Source organism: Ambystoma mexicanum, chromosome 11, assembly GCF_040938575.1.
Source record: "Ambystoma mexicanum isolate Mex_15411 chromosome 11, UKY_AmexF1_1, whole genome shotgun sequence".
Taxonomy (NCBI): Eukaryota; Metazoa; Chordata; class Amphibia; order Caudata; family Ambystomatidae; genus Ambystoma; species Ambystoma mexicanum.
The window spans coordinates 256,595,119-256,616,416 of NC_090934.1; the positions used below are offsets into that span (position 1 = coordinate 256,595,119).

A 21,298-nucleotide genomic window follows, 5' to 3' on the forward strand; every position below is an offset into this window, starting at 1 on the left:
TGTCTTACTGGCATTAGAGGTCGTTGGCGGCACATCACACATGGATTGCAGACAGTCGGAGAGGAGAGAGGGAGTAGAGGTGGCAGAGGGGAGCCTGAAAACAAGTTGGGTGTCATCCGCATAGCATTGAAAGTTTGCGCAGAGAGCAGCAATGCAGTGGGCGAGCAGTGCCAGTTATTGGTTAAAAAGCCAAGGAGAGGTTAGACCCCTGGGTGACACCACAGGTAGAAAGTGAGAGAGGAGAGGAAGGAACCAAATTGTCCCTGGGAGTGTCGTTTGGAGAGGAAGGTGGTCAGCCAGCCCAGGGCCTGATCAGTGATACCCAGATTATCACAGAGGCGATTGAGCAGGATGACATGACCGCGTCAAAAGCAGAAGAAAGATCAAGTAGGATGAGGACAGATGGGGTGTTAGAATCAAGGTTGGAGAGCAGGTCTTCACGGATGTTCAGGAGAGCAGTTTCCGTGCTTCTGGTAGCTCTGAAGCCAGACTGATGGTCATGGAGACAGCCAACAGAATTGGTGTTAATATTAAGCTGGGAGATGGCCAACTTTTCCAGGAGTTTGCCCCGGAAAGGAGTAATGGAGATTGGGCGATAATTAGCTGGGCAAGATGGGTCGGCTGTGGGTTTTTTTGAGAAGAGGGTGCACAGGAGTGCTTCAGAGGTGAGGGGAGGGGAGGGGAGGGGAGGGGAAGGGAATGCTCCAGAGGCGACAGAGTGGTTGCAGGAGTCAGCCAGAGCAGGAGTAAGGGTGTCAATGTGGTCATTGATGGTTTTGGATGAAAAGAGAAGATCCTGTTTTGACGAGACTTTCATAGATTGGACTTGTCTGGGGAGAACAGAGGAAAAGATGAGAAAGGGGGAGGAGAGGCAGTTGCAGGGGGGCCAGAAATATCCGAGAAAGGAGGAGGAGATGATGAGAGGGTGGACAGGATGTCTTGTTTTTTTTAGATGAAATGAGTGGCAAGGGCAGTGCAGAGGACCTGGGAGGCTAGAGGAGAGGTAGACTGCAGCAGGGTTGGCCAGTTCCTTGCAGATGAGCACTTAAAGTAGTGAGGATAACAAAAACATGTTACATGAGAACGTAGAATTAGGGGCTACTAAGTAACCCCCCAGCACTCCACATAAGATAGTGTGTTGGACCTACAAAAGGAAAAAGGTAAGTAAGATCAATTTCACCTTACTATTCTTGGGAACATTAGTTCACCCAAGAAAAGGTATTTAAACCTTAAGAGAAATCCAAAGGACATCTCAGTGACGCTGCACTGAGGGGGCTGTTTGTCACTATACAAAAAGCAGATGCCTATGGAGTTTTCTCAGCCTCCAAAAACAGTGAAAACCTAAAATCCTGGTCATGGAAAAACACGAGGGAGTGGAAAAAATAAAAATGTTCCACTCACTCTGAAGCTAAAATTAAAAGGTCCAGCAAAAGCTGGGATGTCTCTAAGGTGGGAGGAAATTAACACAAATGAAAATTCTCCCCAACAGGGGCAGATATACTATTCTTCATATAAAGAATAGTGTAATTTCCCCTATGTTTATCTTCCATCTGGTCGGGCCGGGGCCTTTTAATAAAAATAATATATAGATCGATATGTTGTCTCCGCCCCATGCCCCCCTGTCCCCGGACTGAATTTTGCTGGATAGGTGAGCGATAGCTATGGTGTGCACTGCAGAAAACAACAAAATGTGTGCTATGTTGTTTCTTGAATGTAGACCGGCCTGCATCTTTTGATCAGCACTACCCAAATCTGGTGAAGGACGGCAGGGTGGGACAAACAAAGCTGCCTTGCAATTTAAAAGTTTGCCCAGTACTGTGTTTCCATCCTAGCTGTCCCTGTTTATTTACACACACATACTTTGTGAACAGATTATTGCAAGATTGTTTGCAGTTGGCATGGTTTGTCCTACTCTCCGTATGGCAGAAAAGGTGATGGTTCTGTCTTTGCGTCACAAAAATCCTATGCCAAATAAAGGCCCTCCAGCCTAATAATAATCACTGGGAATCTTCTTTAAAATTGTGCCTTTGTCACTTATTACTAACAAAGATATTTCTATTTCCTCCTGCATCGTGCAGGAATCCAGGAGTTTGGGCTTGTTGAGCTTTATTGCACTGTTTGAGTAAGTGTTCCTTTTTGTGGTGTTCTTGAAAGTGAAGCGTAAAGGCTGGTAGTGCTAAGAATCTCTTACCTTGTCTGTGAGCCGTTGGCTTTGAATGCCTTTACAACTGGTTATATGCCTTGCAGTGCTGATAACCAATCTTTTGGTTTTTTTCTTCTTTTTGTGCTTTCTTGCTGCTTTGTTTAGCTGATTGGTCTGGGCCCCCACACCCCAAAACAGAAGCAGGACCGGGAGAAGCTATTCGACCTCCAGGCCAAGGCCCAGCAAATTATGAACCAGTTTGCTCCCTCCGCTTTGATCAACCTGTCAAATTTCTCGTCAGTGAAGCCAGAACCCGTCAGCACCCCACCACAAAACTCCATGGCTAGCTCCCCCGTGGTGGCCAAGATGCCAGGTGCCACGAGCGTGGGAGGCGGCCGCATCAGTCCTGAGACCAACCAGGTACATACGCCCCACCTGACACAGCTGCTATTTTCATTAATCTATGTTCAATTCTGCAGAGCGTTGTAATTCTATGTGCAGAGCATATTTGCACATAAAATTCAAAGAATGTAAAAAAATAAATGGAAATTGACATTATAAAAAGCAACATCTTTTTACTGAACTTCTAGTTTTAAGCTTTACACTGAAGACACTCAAGCATTACCCCCTGACTGATTGTCTTTTGTGTCTGAGCAAAGGCCAACTAACCCAGGCATGCTTCTTACTAGCCGAACACTATTGGGTACACGCTCTGTGCTGGAGTCTGGTTGGTATTGGTCAAATGTCATTGTAGATCTAGATACCAATGGCTTGCATGCTTCCCTGGGATTGTGACTTGTCCATCACCAACCCATCATCCCTTTTGTGTCTCTCGAAGCTTAAAATCTTGACTTTGTCAAGAAGTTCTTTAAGGAGATGGTTTCCTAACGTTGGTCTACCTTCCCTCTCCTCTGGCTTTTTATCTTCTCCTCTGAATAGTTTGTTCTTTCATGGAATAAAATGAATAGGCTCAGGGGAATGGTGTTGGGTTTGCTATTTGCTTAGCTTCTGCCATACCTGAGGGTGGTTGAGTGGGGAGGATTTAATATTCCGAAAACAATATCTGCTCCTTTGTGTTGGATATCGGAACACTTTTTAACAGTGATGTCTTTATGGTTCTCTGTATGTATGTGACTCAAAACGCAAACTTGGCTTGGGTGTAATGATGCTATGTACATATGGGATATTTCATGTAAGGTGCTGGGGTAGCGGAGGAGCTCGGGATGCTAAGGGGATGGGGCGAGATCATGACTGATACCCCCTGCTTCCCTTCTTCGGTATAATGTGATTGGGCATTTTCTTAACTTCCGACCGTGCAGTAAATGTGTGTTTGGCATTTTTTATATCAACATTGCCAGCCAAATCCCCCTTTTGCAGGTCTTTATTTCCGTTCTAGTGATGTTGTGGCTTCTGGTGGTGCGCTGGCTTTCCAGGATGTTCACTTTCTCGATCAGGAGAGGGGTGTGTGTGTGTGTTTTTTTTTTTTTTTTTTTTTGACTGCTCTGTAGGTAATGCAGGCTGCCTTGAAAAATGATGTTTGTCGGAAGGGTTGGGTAGCAGTACTTCTGCTTGAGTAATGGAGAGCTTTCAAAGGGGCCATTTGGCATCTGGGGCTCTTGCGAGTAGTGCTTCAGCACCATCCATGTGGGAGATCACCAGCGTATGGATAAATGTTCTGAAACTCTAGGCAGGGATGAAAGGCTTGACTTTCCAGAGGAGCAAAGCTGTTTGGCGATTTGGGTATTCCTACATCGAGGTTCCGAGCTGGAGTAGCAGAAAGGTGTCTCTAGAGTGGTCGGTAGTGGTATTCGTTGCAAGGTTCCCACTGTACGGAGCATATTATTCTGCTTCGGAGGATGGCTTAGTCTTGGAGAGACAAGGAAGAACGCATATTGAAGGGTTAAAGAAGTCACACCGGAGAGGAGCTAGCCACGGAAGATAAATGATATGGCATTTTTAACACGCCTGTACACAAGTGTTTCTAGGCGCGACAAGACAAGGAGGGGGCAACAGAGGGAGCACAAAACAAAGCTCTTACTAGGCCTTTTGTCATTCAGATTGCACAAGTACAGGAAAGTGGAAGGGGATAAGTGCCGGGGGGTGGTGTGGAGGGAAGGGGGGGGGAGGGTCGGGTGGGCGGAGAAGGGACTGTAGGGTTACAGATACAGACCACAAGTGCTGGGGAAGCCAAGAGGCAATGGGAGGTGCAACTGGAAATGCAGGGACCTGGGCCCAAGTTCAGATGGTGGTCAGGTGACCATTGCGTGGAGCAGTTTGGCCATCAGCAGGGAGAGGACGAGAGAAAACTGGAGCGAAGAGAAAGGTCTCGAGTTGGTTCGGGAGCCGGAGCTGGTTCTGCTCAGGTTTGAGAGGCAGGGAGCCTATTCCAGAGGGTGGCCATAGCTGAAAATAGAGATCTGCCCCCCAACTCTCTACTTGGAAAAGCGACTGACCCTCAGAGTTGGAGGTGGATGAGCGGAGAGCTCGAGAGGGGGAGATGTTTAGAGAGAGGGAGGTGGAGGTAGTGCGGTCCCAGGCCCCAGTAAGCCTTGTGGACGATGCAGGGGGCCTTGCTGCCACTGGTAGCCAATGAAGAGATTTCAGAGCAGGAGAGATACGATCCCTGGGCTTGAGGCCAAGGACCAGTCTCACAGTACTGTTCTGGATAAGTTGTAGAGAACGGAGAGTAGAGGCAGGAAGATTTAGAAAGAGGCGGTTGCAGTAGCCCACCTTAGAGAGGACCAGAGCTCTGGAGACAGTGAGGTTCTGGGGAAAAGTGAGGAAAGGAAGAATACCTCTGAGGAGGTGCAGTTGTTAGTTTGACTTCTTAGAGACGTCGGAGATGTGAGGAGAGAAGGGGAGGGTGGAGTTGAAGATAACCAAAGGTTCTTAGCCTCACAGGTAGGAGGAGCAGGAAGAAGACCCAGAGTTGGCGGCCAGAGGGAGAGAGGAAAGGAGGGAGCTGGTGTCCGATGAGGAGGATCTGTCTGACTGGCATTAAGGCAGAGATAATTGGCGTCGCACCATTCCTGAATTGCGGTCAAACAGTCTGGAATGAGAGATGGAGAAGAGGCGCCCGAGAGGACCCTGAAAGAGAACTCGCTGTCATCCACATAGCACTGAAAGTTGGAGCAGAGAGCAGCGATGCGGTGCACAAGAGGTGCCAGGTATTGGCTGAACAGCCACGGAGAAAGGTTAGACCCCTGGGGAACAGCACATGTAGGGAGAGGGATGGAGGAGAGGAAAGACTCCAGTTGGACCGGAGAAGGTCGATCAGTGAGAAAGGAGGTCAGACAGGCCAGGGCCGGATCAGTGATACCCAGGTTATCGCAGAGGCGATTGAGCAGGGTGGCATGGTTGACCGTATCAAAAGCAGAAGAAAGATCAAGAAGAATGAAGACTAAAGGAAGGTTAGAATTGAGGTTAGAGAGAAGGTCTTAACAGACGATGAGGAGGGCAGTTTCTGTGCTTCTGGCTGTTCTGAAGCCAGACGGTGGTCGTGGAGACAACCAACAGATTCAGTGTGCAGATTAAGCTGGGAGATGGCCAGCTTTTCCAAGAGTTTACCCAGGAAAGAGTGATGGAGATCGGGCGATAGTTAGCCATAGTGGAAGGATCAGCGGAGGGCTTCTTTAGGAGGGGGTGCACAAGGGAGTTCTTAAGGGGGAGGGGAAGGTTCCCGTTGCAAAAGTGATTGCAGAAATCGGCCAAGGCTGGAGCAAGGGTGTCGATGTGGTCCTTGATGGTTCTGGATGAACAGGGAAGAATCTGTTTTGACAAGACTTTCATAGATCAGACTTGTCTAGAAATGTTCTGGGGTGAACCAGGGAAAGAAAGAGAAGTGAGGACGAGAGGCGGCAACAGGTAGGCCAGGAGTGGAGGAAGAGAGGTTGGACAGGATGTCCTGAGGTTTAGTGATCAAAGAAAACAAGGCCGTACAGAGGGCCTGGGAGGGAACAGGAGAGGTAGACTGCAGCAGGATTGGCCAGCTCCTTGAAGATTTTGAAGAGTTCAGCCGAGTTGTTGGATGCCGCAGAGACGCCGGCTTGGATGTGAGCTGGACCAGGAGGCAAGTTTGGCAGTTTGGTTGCATGAACATAGGCAACACAGGCCCCTGGAGCTTTCCAGATAGGGGAGATGGAACTAGGGTGTGAGTATTAATCTCTGGGTCTGTTTGGTACAGACAATCTTCAGAGTCCTGGCAAAGAAGTGCACCTGCTTCTGGATCCAGTGATGCAGTCATGGTTATGAACTTCAGAGAGATGAGCACTTCGAATATGAGCTTTCATCCAGGTGTCCTCACCGGATCCAGGGGAGAAGAGTGCCACAGAGGGTTCTTGCTGGTCATCCGAAGCGGCAGAGCTTTGCAGTTAGATTCTTTGGCGTGTCAAAGGATGCTGGTGCAAAGCTTTGGTCCTTCCTTGAGCAGCATGCCTTCCAGGAATGCAGGTACAGAGTTCCAACAGTCAACAAGGTGACCGAGCAAGGAGGCAGAGGGGTTGGGGTCTGAGCGGGCCTGCTTTTATCCATCTCGTAAGGCAGTTGGTGAACACAGCACCCAGTCGATCATCAAGAATCATTCGATGAGGTGACCCACTAATGGCAGACCATCCTTCCAAGCATACTTGTGCATTCTGGAAGGATCTTTTCATGCAGAAGTATGAATCCCACACTAGTCCTGCACCTGCCAATATGAACTGGTTTCTGGCTAAATACAGCCCCCAGTCCTGGGACATGGGCATCCAGTGTCTGAAGAGCCCTCTCTTTCTCTCTCTCTCTCCCCCTCTCTCTCTCTCTCCCCCCCTCTCTCTCTCCCCCTCTCTCTCTCTCCCCCTCTCTCTCTCCCCCTCCTCTCCCCCTCCTCTCCCCCTCCTCTCCCCCTCTCTCTCCCCCTCTCTCTCCCCCTCTCTCTTCCCCTCTCTCTTCCCCTCTCTCTTCCCCTCTCTCTTCCCCTCTCTCTTCCCCTCTCTCTTCCCCTCTCTCTTCCCTCTCTCTCTTCCCTCTCTCTCTCTTCCCTCTCTCTCTCTTCCCTCTCTCTCTCTTCCCTCTCTCTCTCTTCCCTCTCTCTCTCTTCCCTCTCTCTCTCTTTCCCTCTCTCTCTTTCCCTCTCTCTCTTTCCCTCTCTCTCTTTCCCTCTCTCTCTTTCCCTCTCTCTCTTTCCCTCTCTCTTTCCCTCTCTCTCTTTCCCTCTCTCTTTCCCTCTCTTTCTCTCTCTTTCCCTCTCTCTCTTTCCCTCTCTCTCTTTCCCTCTCTCTTTCTCTCTTTCCCTCTCTCTCTTTCCCTCTCTCTCTTTCCCTCTCTCTCTTTCCCTCTCTCTCTTTCCCTCTCTCTCTTTCCCTCTCTCTCTTTCCCTCTCTCTCTTTCCCTCTCTCTCTTTCCCTCTCTCTCTTTCCCTCTCTCTCTTTCCCTCTCTCTCTTTCCCTCTCTCTCTTTCCCTCTCTCTCTTTCCCTCTCTCTCTTCCCCTCTCTCTCTTCCCCTCTCTCCTCAAGAAACCATCACTGAACCCTGATGACCTCAGCAACTATCGCCCTGTCACCCATCTTCCCTTCCTAGGTAAAATCCTTGAGAAAGCAGTAGCTGCAAAACACATTGAAGCCAAAAGCTTCCTTCAGTCCTACCAATCTGGCTTCAGACCCAGATGCAGCACAGAAACGGCTACCATCAAGGTGATCCACGATCAACACAAAATGCTTGCTACCAACTTTCTCACCTGCGAAAATTCAAGTCCTTCATCCCAGAAAATAACCTCAGAGCTGCTGTCTAAGCCTTGGTTCTTTCCCACATGGATGGTGACGGTGCCCTCTTGGGAGGCCTTCCGGCGACTACCCTGGCTCCCCGGAGATGTTGTGCATGCTGCAGCCTGACTCATCAAAGGACTTTGCAAATTTGACATCACCCCAACCCTCATCTTGCTACAAGCCTTGATCATCTTCAAATCTTACTGCATCTTCTACAAAGCTGTCACCCTTAAGTCTCCAAGCTTCCTCACTGAGAAACTCTTGCATCTCTTGAGGCCTATGATCCACCAAAAGTAAGGCTATGTGTAGAATTGAACTCCTCCAGTGCAGAAAGGAAAAAAAACAGAAAACTGGCCTTCGCTGTCTGCGCCCCAAGACTCTGGAACCTCCTCCCCCTCGCTTCTACAGTTAGGAAGGAGCTCAAGACCATCCTTTTAAAGGAATGGCTCCTCCCTAACACCTAGGTCCATACACCATCTACTCTCCACCATACCAGAGACTCGGTGGTCTGATCCCCACTATTTCCTCCCCTGGTCATTTGTAGACCATTGCTGTATTGCCCTACCTTCCCTGTTGAATCACCACTCCCTAGTTTCCCTGCTCCCTAACCTTTTTCGTCACCCTATGGTTGTAAAATGCTCCGTTGCTTCCCAAAGCTTGGTACGCGCTCAATAAATACCCTAATAAGTCTTCCTGTGAGAAAAACAGTCCAAACCAAAGAAAAGCCAGAAAAATGACAAGGTGCTACCACATATGGTAAAAATTGGGCTCTCTGATAAACAATGTTGGTGCAAAAACTACTGCCTTAACCTCTCGGTATGGCTGTAACCTAAAACTTAATGTCTACATAGACTGTCTAAGAAAAAGTAAGATCTGACCTATTCAGCAATTGGGTAACTTAACCAAACCTTTCCCAAGGGCAGTAATAACACTTGTACCAGGAAATCTTAATTAAACCAGCTGACAATGGTACAGCTGTTGCTAGGATTTAAATAAAGAATGAATGAGCAGGAGATAAAAACAGCCCCATGATATCTGGTAATCCGCAGGAAATAAAATGACTACAAAAACACTGGATACCCCACCTGCAACCTAGATGCCACCCTGCAACACCCCAGCCTGCTGGGTAGGGAGGGATGCTGCACCTGCTCAAATAGCATGCTGTTAACAGGAGATGGGCTATACCCATAGTTCTTAATGACTAATGGACACAGACCCCAGAGTGAAATTGGATAGGTATCCCAACTGAGACTCCTTGACCATCCGCACAGGGTGAGTGCGCTTGCCTGGGCTTTTTAGATAAATGAATATGAATGATGGGAGACCAACTTCCTCTGCACCCATTTCTTCTGCTTGCTGCACCAAACAGTCACCTGTACTCTGGGAAGACCCAGCCTACGGGTGCCGTCTTCCCCTGTCATGTTCACATGGAATGAGACAGCCCTGGGTACATCAAAACATTCTAAGAAGGTGGAAGGTGCACCTTCCTCCAGCCATGAGCAGCCTAATTAAAATATCAAAGGCTCCATCGATCTGCATTCCTTTTTTCTCAGGCTAGTGGCAGTGCATACTACTAATGAGAGATAATTTAGGCAAGCCTGCCGAGTGGGCTTGGTTGCCGGAGAGACAACAGGAAGGCAGAACTAACACACCTTTGGTGTGAAATGTGTCAACTTGAAGCTAGTTCCCACCCCCTCTGTATGAAAGGCAGTGAAATGCATGTATGGGTCCACTATTTCCCGTAGGCAAACCCCTGCACAGCTGACCCCTTTCAGAGGGGAGAAGTATGTGGTTTGGGGGAGACAGGAAGTCTGCTCCCAGCCCGCACTAGGGAAAACCTGCGCTTTAATCAAGAGTCGGAGGGCTCAATTAACCAGAGAGAGACTTTGATCTACAACAGACGGGAAGATGGGTGGGACTTGGGTATATGTTGTCACCCCCTTGTCTGTCCTGTTGCAGAGCACTCTGGTCCTGGCCTCATGCATAACAGAAGATTGTTGGTGGGGGCTCAGGATTGGTCCATTAAGGTGTGCTTAGCCTACATCAATCGCTGGGGCCCATTTCACTTTAAAAGAGGGCTGAACCCCTCACTTAGCAGATCATCTGAAGACTTTGCAAGGAGTAAAGACTTGTTTGGACACAAGCTGAAGGTACAGTCTACCTTACATCTTCTGCCAGTGGAGCAAGGCCAGGAGTTCCAAGAGGGAAGCAAGATCCCTCCCCTAAACATCTCCCAGGGAACAGAGGGAGATAGACTCAGAGAACCCGTCCAGTAGCTCCAGAACCTGTACCCAGCCAGCACACAGCATGCCCTGCTAGGTTCTGACAGCAAGCTTCCTAGGTCGGAAGAGCCGGAGAGTCTCTGGACAACGGACAAGGCTGTTGCCTGTTAGCACCCTCCTGAGTTTAGGGCCCTCTGCCTTGAAAGGACGCAAGCCCTGCGAAGAAGCAAAGAGGAGTGCCACACAAGCATCATTCAGCTTCCATCTTTTTAAATACAATTTCGAGTCCTCAAACCGTATCCCGCTGACTGTTGTCATGCCGCAGTCACCAGAGCCACCCGAGACGCCTCGACCAGCATTCCAGATCTGCCAACCAGCACAGAGACGACGATTCTTGGCCCCGAGCCGCCGCAGCCTGCAGACATCCGTCCAGCCTCGCTTGCCAAACTGCCTGCCGCCTGGTACCTGCAGCTGTCTCCCGCCACTTACTGTCTCACGGGCTGCGTGGCGCCCTGGAACTGTCTCCATGCTGTCGAGCACCAAGAACTTCTTCAGTACCAGGTACATTGTGGTTCTGCACCCCTGGTCCTTCTCTGAAGGCCCCTAGAGACAGATACGACCCTTTGCCCCTTTGGTGCTGGAACCAAATAATCTTGAACTGATTACTTTACCAACTACCCTCCTGTCAGTATTCAGAGTGCATCCCTTTCCGACTGTCTGCCCTCTGTGTTCCTTTACAGTGTGGGTTGTAATTGTAGTGTACTATAACTGTCTGTTTTAGTTATAATAAAGTTGATATTTTTATACAACCATGACTGGACAGTCCCTTTTGGGTAGTAATTGTTTTTTCGCTTTGTTGCTACTGCCAACGATCCACAACCTTGCAGAGATAAGCCTGCCATTCTGTCCAAGTTACCAAAATTTTGGATACCTTCTGGTGTACTAGAGGTGTGGAGCTGATTGATGGTTTAGAAACTGATGGTGCCCTGGAGGTTAATTCGTCACAACACCCTTGATCTTAAAACCTTACCCTAGGATTCCCCTGGCGTGAGCTCCTTTTAAGCAGGGACCGGCTATGTCAACTCGCCCTTCCTTGGAGGGGGTCTCCGGGACCCTTAGGGTGAGGCTGTCTCAACCGACCCCCCTTTCTAACTTCGGGCACCACCCACATGGAGTGTGAGGCCAAAGAATGGCATCTGTGGGTGATCACATCTTGCTAGATGGCTTCAGGCATGGCACCCAACCTATCCCACTAGCTTGCAACGGAGTACCTCCCCTTTACGCCCTATTAAAAATAATGGCCATCTTACATTCTATCCCTTCTTAACATAACCCCCTATTAATTACCCCCAACTTCCTACTTAATACTTAATCTACTTAACATTTACTTGAAGTAACTATACACATGCATATATACATTAACTCGCAACATAAAACTGTCACAATGGGGTTGACTGCTGCAGTCAGTCACCCATCGCAGTACCTTGAGGTCTGTCATTGTGGCGCTGTCGCCGGACGCGTGGGTGCAGAGCTGGACCTGGTGACCAGCTGGGTGATGGCTCGCTGGGTTGATGAATGTTGCAGGCTGTGCCTGTCCTGGATGTCTCATATGATTGGTGTTAGGCAAGATTAGATGCAGTAACCCTGTGGCAGACTACACCAGCCTTGTCCTCTTGGTAATATGTAACCCATCTATTGGTATAGGTCTGTACTTCACAAGTTGGTAGAGTGACTGAGCAGCCAGACCTATTTCAAGAGGGGTAAATGTGAGCTCTAGAGAGGTAACACTGAGATTCACAATTACAAGTATCCAAAAAACACTTGTACTCAAAGTTTTCTAGTAAAATATTTATTCATTTAATGGTATGTTTTTAAACGAGCCTTCTTTAAAAAGGGCAATATGCAACAATAAAAATACACTTCATAACACTTCCTCAGATTTAAGATAAGCAAGTAGATGCCCTTTTGGGATGCCTCTCACACACACATCCTACACCCTGAGGTGACTTCACTTACTAGGGCAATGTTTGGCATTGATATCACTTTTTACACGTAATGCAATTCTGAAGTTTTGGAAAAGGAACAGGTTAGGGAAGGAAAAAGGTGAACAAGTTCTCGGAGCATGTGAATACTTTTCGATCTCACAATTAAGTCTAGATTAGATCTTTCCTTGCAATACAAGTTAAACTTATGCACCACCTATGAGGGACAGTTAGAACCAAAGTCAATGGGTTAGAAGAGTCTGTAGGGAGTCAGGACAGCCAAAGTCAATTTGAACAATGTCTAGGGAGCTGAGGCACTTCTTTAGATAGCAGAAAAGTCTTGCACAATTTTTTTAAAGAGTTTGTAGAAAGAAAATCACTATTGGGGCTGTAAGCTGTTAGGCTTGTAAAGGGCAGAGCTGGAATCAACTCTGCAAAAAGCAGCTACTGCAAGTCTCCAGTGAGAACAAGCAAGCTACAGACAAGAGTTAAGGACCCCTTAGTCCAGACAGTACCTTAGGTTTCAAGAAGAGGATCCAGCTGACTTCTGTTCTGGTTGCAGACTTGATCCTGGGTTCCTGGGCCTCAGTCATGGGGACAAGAGGGAGGACGTCAGGAGGAAGTTTGAAGGTGGTCGGCGGCTACAGGCCCTTTTCAGATCAGCGGCATGTCAACGTTTAAAGCTACCGGCATATAGCACCACCACGGATCTTGGACACTTGATGGGCTTCCCTTGCTTCTGGAGTCCAGCACTCTGGTGAGGTGACGCGGGCTTGGGTCGTCCTGCTTCGAGAGAGTCCTCCGGATTTTCCTGGAGCTCTGGTCCGACTTAAAGACAATGCACTGGACTATGGATTTCACGACCCCTTGCACTGTGTTCCAGCAGCAGCAAACAAGGACAGCCATTGGGGGAGGTCCTCCAGCAAAGTTCGTTTTGGGGTCTGTTGGTCCCACCAACCCAAGGGAAGCAGTTGTCCGTTCTGGGGCTTCTCTAGTCAATACGGAATTGGAGCTTCAGCACTGCAGCAGGGCTTCATCAGGCAGTTCAACGGTCCAGGAGGGTGCAGCAAGCTTCTCTTCCAGTTTCCTTCGTTGGATGTTTCTTCCAGTGGTCGACTCTTTGGTTTCAGAAGCCTCGCCTTTTATGCAGGTTTTTCCCATTCATGCACAGCCTAGCTGTCACTCACACAGCAGAGTGGCTGTCCTGGAAGGACAGCCCGCCAGCACTGGGTGCATTCAGGTAACCAAGGAGACTAAGGACCGGGAGTTTCGGGCACCTCCCTCGCTTCCTGCCCTGCCAGACACACTGGAGCCAGAGGCGTGTTTCAGCACTGAAGCCTGCCAAAGGCAAAACTAACAAAACTGTTCAACCTGGTTTGGCGCGCAGAGGAACACCCAAGAAAGACATTGCAAGCAAGAAATGTCGAAAAAGACGACTGGGGTCATTTTGACAAAATGGGTTACCCATGGGTGCTTACTGCAGCTGAGGATTCCACCTGCGGTAAAAATGCACAATGGTAGGAAAATCTAAACCACTGCCACGAGCCATTAAAAGTAGTGTGGGTAAAATAACATTTTTTTACATGAGTAAGTAGGAAAAGGGGCTACTTCCAAATAAGATGGGGTGTGTACTGGACCTGCATAGGAAAAACAGGTATGTAAAGTCAATTTCACTTTGCTGCTCTTGGAAACAGTAATTCACCCAAGATAAGGTATTTAAACCTTAAGAGAAATCCAAAGGACTTCTCTGAGACCCTGCACTGAAGGTGCTGTGTGTCACAATACAAAGGTAGATGCCTATGGAGTTTGTCGACTCAAAAAACGACGAAACGCAGAGTCACAATCAGATCAGAAATACGAGTGAGGAAAAAGGTATTGCTCGCTCCAGGGTTAAAATTAGAAAGTCCTAAAGTCCAGCAAAAGAGCTGGGGGTCTCCAAGGTTGAAGGGAATTGGCCCAGAATTGAGAATTCTCCCTAACTCATTAGCTTCAGGGTGGGCCCTGTTGGCAGTGGACCCCCCCCTCCAGAAATCAATGTGCGCCCCCGGCCTACTTTGTCACTGCCGCAACCCGGTAAGTCTTTCATCTCCTTTTGTCCCTCCAACCGTTGTTTGTTTTGAATCCTCTTTTTTGATTCTTTTCTCCCCTGCCAGGCCCATTCCTGGGCACAGGGGGTCCTTTCTATTTCTTTTATTTTTTCTACTTTTTGCATTCAATCCAGCCTCATGGTGGTCTGAATGGTTTCTCCCTAGAACGCACACGCACACTACACCTTTAATAATAAAACCTTTCTTTCCCTGGTGTGTGTCTTTGGCAAGCATGTAGCAGGGCACTGTGGGGCCACGGGCTGCACCTACCTTGACACAAATACCAAGAACTTAATGATACCATATGGAGTACAAAAGATTCCAGACCATGCCAAGCAGTATTGAGGCACAACACAACCATCTGATGCCAAACAATCCAATTTATGGGAGGTTCTCTATGCTCCCAAATATACACAAACCGGAAAATCTAGGCTTCCTGATAATCTCTGGAATCAATACATTAAACAAAGTCGGAATATATTGCATCCATTCTAAAACCTCTGGTTACAGACATGAAGCTTCTTACTCGTTTTTTTCAATTTCATACATGAAGACTGGATAGCCACATGCAAGAGATTGCTGCAAATAAATCGCAGCAAGATAGACCCCCAAACCCTGCCTACTCCTAGCTGTGATGGTTTGGTGAGCACTGCTCAGCCATAATGGGGGCCGATATGCATTTGTTGTCTGGCCTGGATGTTGTCTCCAGAGCCTCCTGGAACAATGCCCAGGAAGCATTTTCTTTGATCCCCCTGAGAAAGGCAACACCGTCCTCCCAGGGCACAGGAATCCTCTCCAGGGGGTGAGGGGCTGGGGGCTGGGAACTGGTACTTCAAAGCTAGTTCTGGCATATGAATGGCACTCTCACATTAAAGTACTATCACTGGACTCCTTTTGGAGTCATCCGACATGTTAAGAGGGTGTAATTAAAGTAGCTAGATGACGGGTATGCACTGAGTGAGGGGTTGCACTATCTTGGTTTCTGCCAGTGTCTGCAACACTTCCCTGGCCTTAGTTTATTTATTGTTGGACTCTCAGAAGGAGGATTCACTGGAGCTCTGTTGGGAATTCAATCTATTGCAAAGTCCTCCGCCATAGAGGTGAAGACTGAGGGCTCCAAGTCACATGAAAGCTTCCCACCCTCCCCCCTCCCTGAGCCATCCCCAGGGATCATTGGAGTGACTGCTGTGGACCAGGGCACCTGTGCACTGAACCAGGATCCTGCTTGTTGGAGGTGGAAGGAACCACTGCAGGTGGTAGACTGTTAGGAAGATTTACCATTGCTATGAACATCTTACCTGACCCGTGTCAACCCCAGAACCTTTTGCTTTACTGGTGGATTATTATTTCTTCTACCTCCAGTGAGTATGAACCTTTTTTCCACACCAGTCTTTTACTCTTTTTTATGGGTGTCCTTTTCAAGACTCTCCATGGTGGCTTTTTAATTTTATCCGTTTTGACAACCTTTGGCACATGCTGCTGTGTTGCCCTTGGGGCTTCCCTTTTAACTTTCTTTGGCTAACCTTGTGAGAACTACAGTTCTCCAGGGTAGAAAGGATCTTTGGATCCCGTTTACATTTTATTAGGTGAGACCAGCATCCCCTTTCTCATTCAAAATGTAACATTTGTGTTACAAGGACAAAATTACCTTTAATGGCTGCTGGCAGTGAACCTTTTTATTAATTCGGTGCACCTTTACTGTGGGCTGTTTCTACAGCCCCGCTGGAGGCATCCATGGGTGCTCATTTTACCAAAATGGGCCATGTCTTATTTTTTCAACATTCAGTGTTCCTTGTCCATCCTTGTTCATTCCCCTGATCTCCAGTGGGAAAATCCTTTGTGTCAATTTCATCTTCGGCGGGAGGTCTCGGTCAAGCCCGCCCGGGCTCCAGAGTGTCTGTGAAGGCAGGCATTAAGTGAGGCAGGAGTCAAACTTGAGCCCTTTTGTCTTCCAGCTTGACTGCGAGAATCCAGTTCAAACTGGGTGGCTGGCTGCCCTGAAAGGACTGGCAAACCCCCCCAAGTTTGAATTTTGCATGGCTGTTTGATTGGCTGGGTTCCTGCATAAAAGTCAGACCCTGGAAGCTGACCACTGGAGCAAGACATCGACGAAGAGGACGAGCAGAGACGCCAGCAGCACCGTCTAGGACCACGAAAGCACCAGTGAAGCCTTGCAGCTGTGCGTGCCCCATTTTCACATTGACAGGGAAGATCTACCAAGGACGACTTCCTCCCTTAGGCTGATGGGACCAATTAGCCTGGAGACCTGCTTCATTGTCGCTCAAGCCCCGACTTGCTGTGATGTTCCTGTGCTGCTATATCCCAATACCCGGGCACCTGGACCATCATCGAGTGCATTGTCTTCCGAAGAACAAATCCAGCTAAACCTTCGCATCTGTGGGGTCCTACATAAGCAGGAATCCTTCAACAAAGGTCCCCTCACCAGAGTTCAGGACCGAGTGATTGAGGAAAATCCAACCTGGGATATTCGTTCCTTCTTGGCGTTGGGAAAAAGGCGTCAAAACCACAAAGAGCCGCTGAAGTGAGTGGAATCCGTTGCTGCTTAGTCCCTCTCCCAAGTGCTGCCGTAGAATCCTGCCAAAGGTTCCCCCTTTCATCACCACAACCAAGGAGCAGTAATCTGGGTCTGAATCAGGAAGGAAGCCAGCTGCAAAATCTTCATCTTTGAGGTACTGTGGGGTTTGGGGTGTAACTAACTTGTGCTATTTTCAGTGGTTCCTGACTTGCTGTTTTCACCCATCTAGAATTGACCTCCACTCGATTGAGCAGGCCTTGCAGCGTGTGCACCCTCAGGTAGGCTCCTCTTGAGCTCCTGTGATTCTTAAAGAACTTCTGACTGTCTGGTGAACCTTTTTCTTTGAAGAACTGCATCCAAACTAGAACTATCCACTTGACCTTGGTTATCCTGGTTCCCTAAAGGCTCCTCTTCCCAACCCTATTGGCTTTGGCAGTGCTGGTTCCTCCACATGTTTTAAATTGTGTAACACTGAACTGTTAACCATAGAAAGAAATTGCTCACCTGCATTATTGATTCTTATATTAAATTAAATCCATCTTCCATTGAATGTTATTGTTAGTTACTGCCTTTTTAGTTTGCTTGATTTGCTTTGTGTGTATATATAAACAATGTAATATAAAGTGTTTACTTGGATCCTTGTGTTTACTGATTTCAGTGTACTGCTCTACAGTTCACATTCCCCCTCCTAAGATAAGCCTGGCTACTCAGCCACTCTACTGACTTGTAGTACAGGCATATATTAAGAGTTGTGGTCGGTAATACTAAGAGAAGTCTTAGAGTCCCACACCAGTTGGACTTTAGAAAAATGTACCTAACACAGATAAACCTCCTGGAGTAGAAGTGCTGTACTAAGGACTAAGCTTGTATCTGCAGACTGTGAATTAGGTCCTTGCAGCATTCTTGAAGTCTAGAAGCAGCTTGGAACCCCATTGGCTGCTTGGACGCATCTGAGCCAGACCAACCATTGTCGCCTCACTTCAAGACCCTATAGGACCTGTGTTGAGGCTTGGGGCACTCTTTTGAGCTCTCCCGACCTCGACTGCTGACTAGTGTAAGGAAGACATGGTTATCAGAAGTGCGACAGACACAAGGAGTACAATCCAAGGATGTTTCTTGAACAGTATTTGGGTGAGAAAATCGCCCAATCTAAATCTAAATCTAAGATGGGAGCAAGGTACGACCATCAAAGTAAAGAAAATGCTGTCCTATTGCTGTCGTGTCAAAACAAAATGGCCGATACTAATAAACCTATTGCCAAATCCGTACTCAATAAAACAAAAGGGTGTGGGACAATGATCTGTATAACAAGAGTGTAGTGCATACTGAAATGTCCAAAAGGGTTTTGGTAGTTCAGGACTGCTGAACTAATGCACTCCCTGCCCACGTAACATCACGGGGCAAAGCAGAACAGTGTCATGCATGTGAGCACCCCTTGAGTCTATAGGCACCAGGAAGCGGATTCTTCAGAAAAAGCAGGATCCCTCGAATCAATGTCTTTTGCTTGACCTCCCAAGACTTTTCCCCAAGCTCTCGCCATGCAGGTTTCCCCTTGTTAGGCAAGATTGTATTAAGTACCCTTTTGGGTGCACTACAACAACCCTGACCACCTGGCAATAGGAACCCAACCTTTGGTCCAAGTCTGTACTACACTCCGAAATACACACTCTTAGTTTCTCTAAATCAGCAAATACCCATTTGGGATGGCACAAAGGTAATTTCTACACCCTCAGGTGACTTAAACAGCTAGGACAATGTGAACATTAATATATCACGGTTGCATTTAGAGCAATACTTATGAGTATGTCAAAGAAAAAGGTTATCAGAATAAAACAAAAGATCCCCAATGCAAAGTAAGTTGACCTCTTCCTGGAAGGAAGACCAAACACAAAGTCAGAGCGAAAGTCATTCAGGGAGCCAGGCCAGGCCAAAGTCAATTGGACAAATTCTTGCAGGTAGGTAAAAGTCTTGCACAATGTTTTAGAATTCTTTGTAGAAAAGAAGAAATCAAAGTACTGCCACAAGCTGATTGGGCTTGTGAGGTAAAGAAGCAGATAGCAACTCTACAGAAGCAACCAAGACAAGTCTCCACTGAGAACAAGTGAGGCTACGCAACAAGAGGTAAGTTCTCTTAGACTGTACAGTACCTTTGGTTAGAAGAAATGGTTCCAGCTGGCTTCTGTTCCTGAGTAGCTCTGCAGACCTGTGTTCCTGGGCCTCAGTCGAGGGGACAAGAGGGAGGGCGTCTGTAGGACTCCTGCACTGCAACAGGACGGTCGACGACAGAAAAGGACCAACTTCTATTCAGTGGCACTTTGTGGTTTCAGTTCCTTGCTTCTCAGCAAAGGAACTGAAACCAGCAAATGGCACCACTGTGGACTCTTGGCTTTTGAGATGGGCTTTCCTTGCATCTGGGGTCCAACACTCTGTTGAGGTGGCTCCGGCTCGGTCAGTCCTGCTTCCTAGGAGTCTGGATGATCTTCCTGGAGCTCTTGGCCAACTTAAAAGCAACACACATGATCGGGTGTTCCTCTCCCTGGCTCTTCGGTTCCAGCAGCAACTGCAGTGGAAATACAACCAGCTTCGATAAGTTGTCCAGGTCGCTTACTTTGAAGTTATTCGTCCCATCAACTCGAGGGGAGAAGTCGGGGAGAAGTCGTCCTTGCAGGGCTTCTCTAGTCGAGGCGAATTCAGAGCTTCAGCACAGCAGCAGGGCTTCACCGGGCAGGAGTTGCAGCAGGTGTCCCTTCCAAGTTCTTCTTTGGATTCCTTCATCCAGTGGTCGACTGCACCTTCCAAGCCAAAAAGCTTTGCCTTTTTATGCAGGTTTCTCCCTTTCATTCCAGCCTAGCTGCCAGTCAAAAGAGCAGAGTGGCTGTCCTTGCCGGACAGCCAGCCGGCCAATCACCTTTTGGGTGCATTCCTGTAACCAAGGGGATTAAGCACAGGGAGTTTCGGGCACCTCTCTCACTTCCTGCCCCCGCCAGACATACTGGAGCCAGAGGCGGGCTTCACTTGTGAATCCTGCCAAAGACAAAACGAACAAAGGGACCAATCCTGGTTTGGCGCGCAGAGTAAATCTCAAGAAGGACCTTTCCACAATGAAATGGTGAAAAAAGAGGACCAGTGCCATTTTGATAAAAATTGCACCCTTGGGTGCTTTATTGCAGCTGCGAATGCAGCCCGTGGTAAAAGCACACCACGGTAGTTAAAAGTAAACCACTGCCACCAGCCGTTCATCTAGGAAAGGGTAACATAAAAATGTCACATGAGAAACTAGACAAAGGGGATACTAAGTAACCCCTCCAGCACTCTTTGTAAGATAGTGTGTGCTGGGTCTAGAAAGTTACAATGTAAGTAAAGTCAATTTCACTTCACTGCTCTTGGAAGCAGTAGTTTATCCCAGAGAAGGTATTTAAACCTTTGGGAAATCTGAAAGACTTCCCTGCGCCACTGCACTGAAGGTGCTGTGTGACACAATGTCAAAGATGATGCCTATGGAGTTTGTCAGATTCCACAACCAAAAGAAAACACAGTGCTCAAGTCATAGCAAAAATACATGAGAGAGTGGGGAAAAAAGGGTCTCACTCTCAGGTAAAAAAATTAAAGACCTCAAAATTCAGCAACGGTGCTGGGGGTCTCTGGTCTCTAAGGTAAAGAGGAATTAGCACATTTCTCAGACCCTCCAGCTTATTGCGATTTTGCGATCCCGCAAAATGCCGCGAAAACGGCCGTTTTGCGCAAAATGCCGCAAAAATGGCCGTTTTGTGCGAAAACAGCATCTTTTTAAAAAAAAATTTTTTTTTTTTTTTAAGTAATCTGCAAAAATTACTGTTTTGAAAAAGAGAATCCTCAGGGTGCCAGGTGCTCAACTTTTTTTTTTGTTTTTATTTACACAAGAAATGAAATCACTTGCGCCCCAAAAATTGCAGCCCAATCCACAAGGGACACATGAATGGGCACATTTTATATGCGCGCCCACTTAGATGGCCTTTTTCACCTCCTTGATCAAATAAAGTGGCGTTTCTGTCAATTTAAAAGCACATCCCTCATTTCCAAGCAAGATGCACTTTTAAATGTGCAGAAATTGTAGGCAACCCTACGCGCACGGGATGTGGGGCTGCCACTGCATGACAGGGTCTTTCCTGACCCTGTCATGCATTTCTTTTAAGGTATGAACCGCTGCTGAGTCGCTTGCATTTCTGTTCCTCAAACAGGATAAAAATGCATTTTTTGGGTCACATTTTACAGCGGCAGGCACCTAAAGTGCCTGTCCCTGTGAAAGGCGCTGGGAGCTTGCAGAACACTGTCGGGAGAGCGATTCTATTCAAAGTACTCCCCATTTTGATGACAAAAATCTATCGAATGTTACAATTTGACCAATTACGTGCAGTACTATTAGATCGATTTTTATAAATACTGAACATGTGTTGCGGGGGTGTCACCCGCTCCCCTTGTTTAGTATTTTTGGTCTAGGGTGGTTGCAGAAGTGTTTTCCCCTTTTTCCTCAAAATTGGAGGCGGGGACAGAAAAAAAAGGAAAATAACGAAAAAAGGACCCTGCAGAGTCGGATCCGACCCGCGTTAGAG

At 47.7% G+C, this 21,298-nt stretch overlaps 1 protein-coding gene and 1 long non-coding RNA gene across 5 annotated transcripts in view; one reads left to right on the plus strand and one right to left on the minus strand.

The window, feature by feature from the left end:
• The window catches only part of LOC138503342 (uncharacterized), a 249,913-nt gene that overhangs the window by 155,901 nt on the left and 72,714 nt on the right, over window positions 1-21,298 (minus strand). The window lies entirely within an intron of this gene.
• Window positions 1-21,298, plus strand: part of LOC138503341 (transcription initiation factor TFIID subunit 12-like) — a 413,461-nt gene that overhangs the window by 70,010 nt on the left and 322,153 nt on the right. For all 4 annotated transcript variants that reach the window (XM_069622973.1, XM_069622974.1, XM_069622975.1 and 1 more), the window contains one exon: window positions 2,309-2,563. In XM_069622973.1, the coding sequence (XP_069479074.1) occupies window positions 2,309-2,563 (255 nt within the window). The remainder of the gene's footprint in view (window positions 1-2,308; window positions 2,564-21,298) is intronic.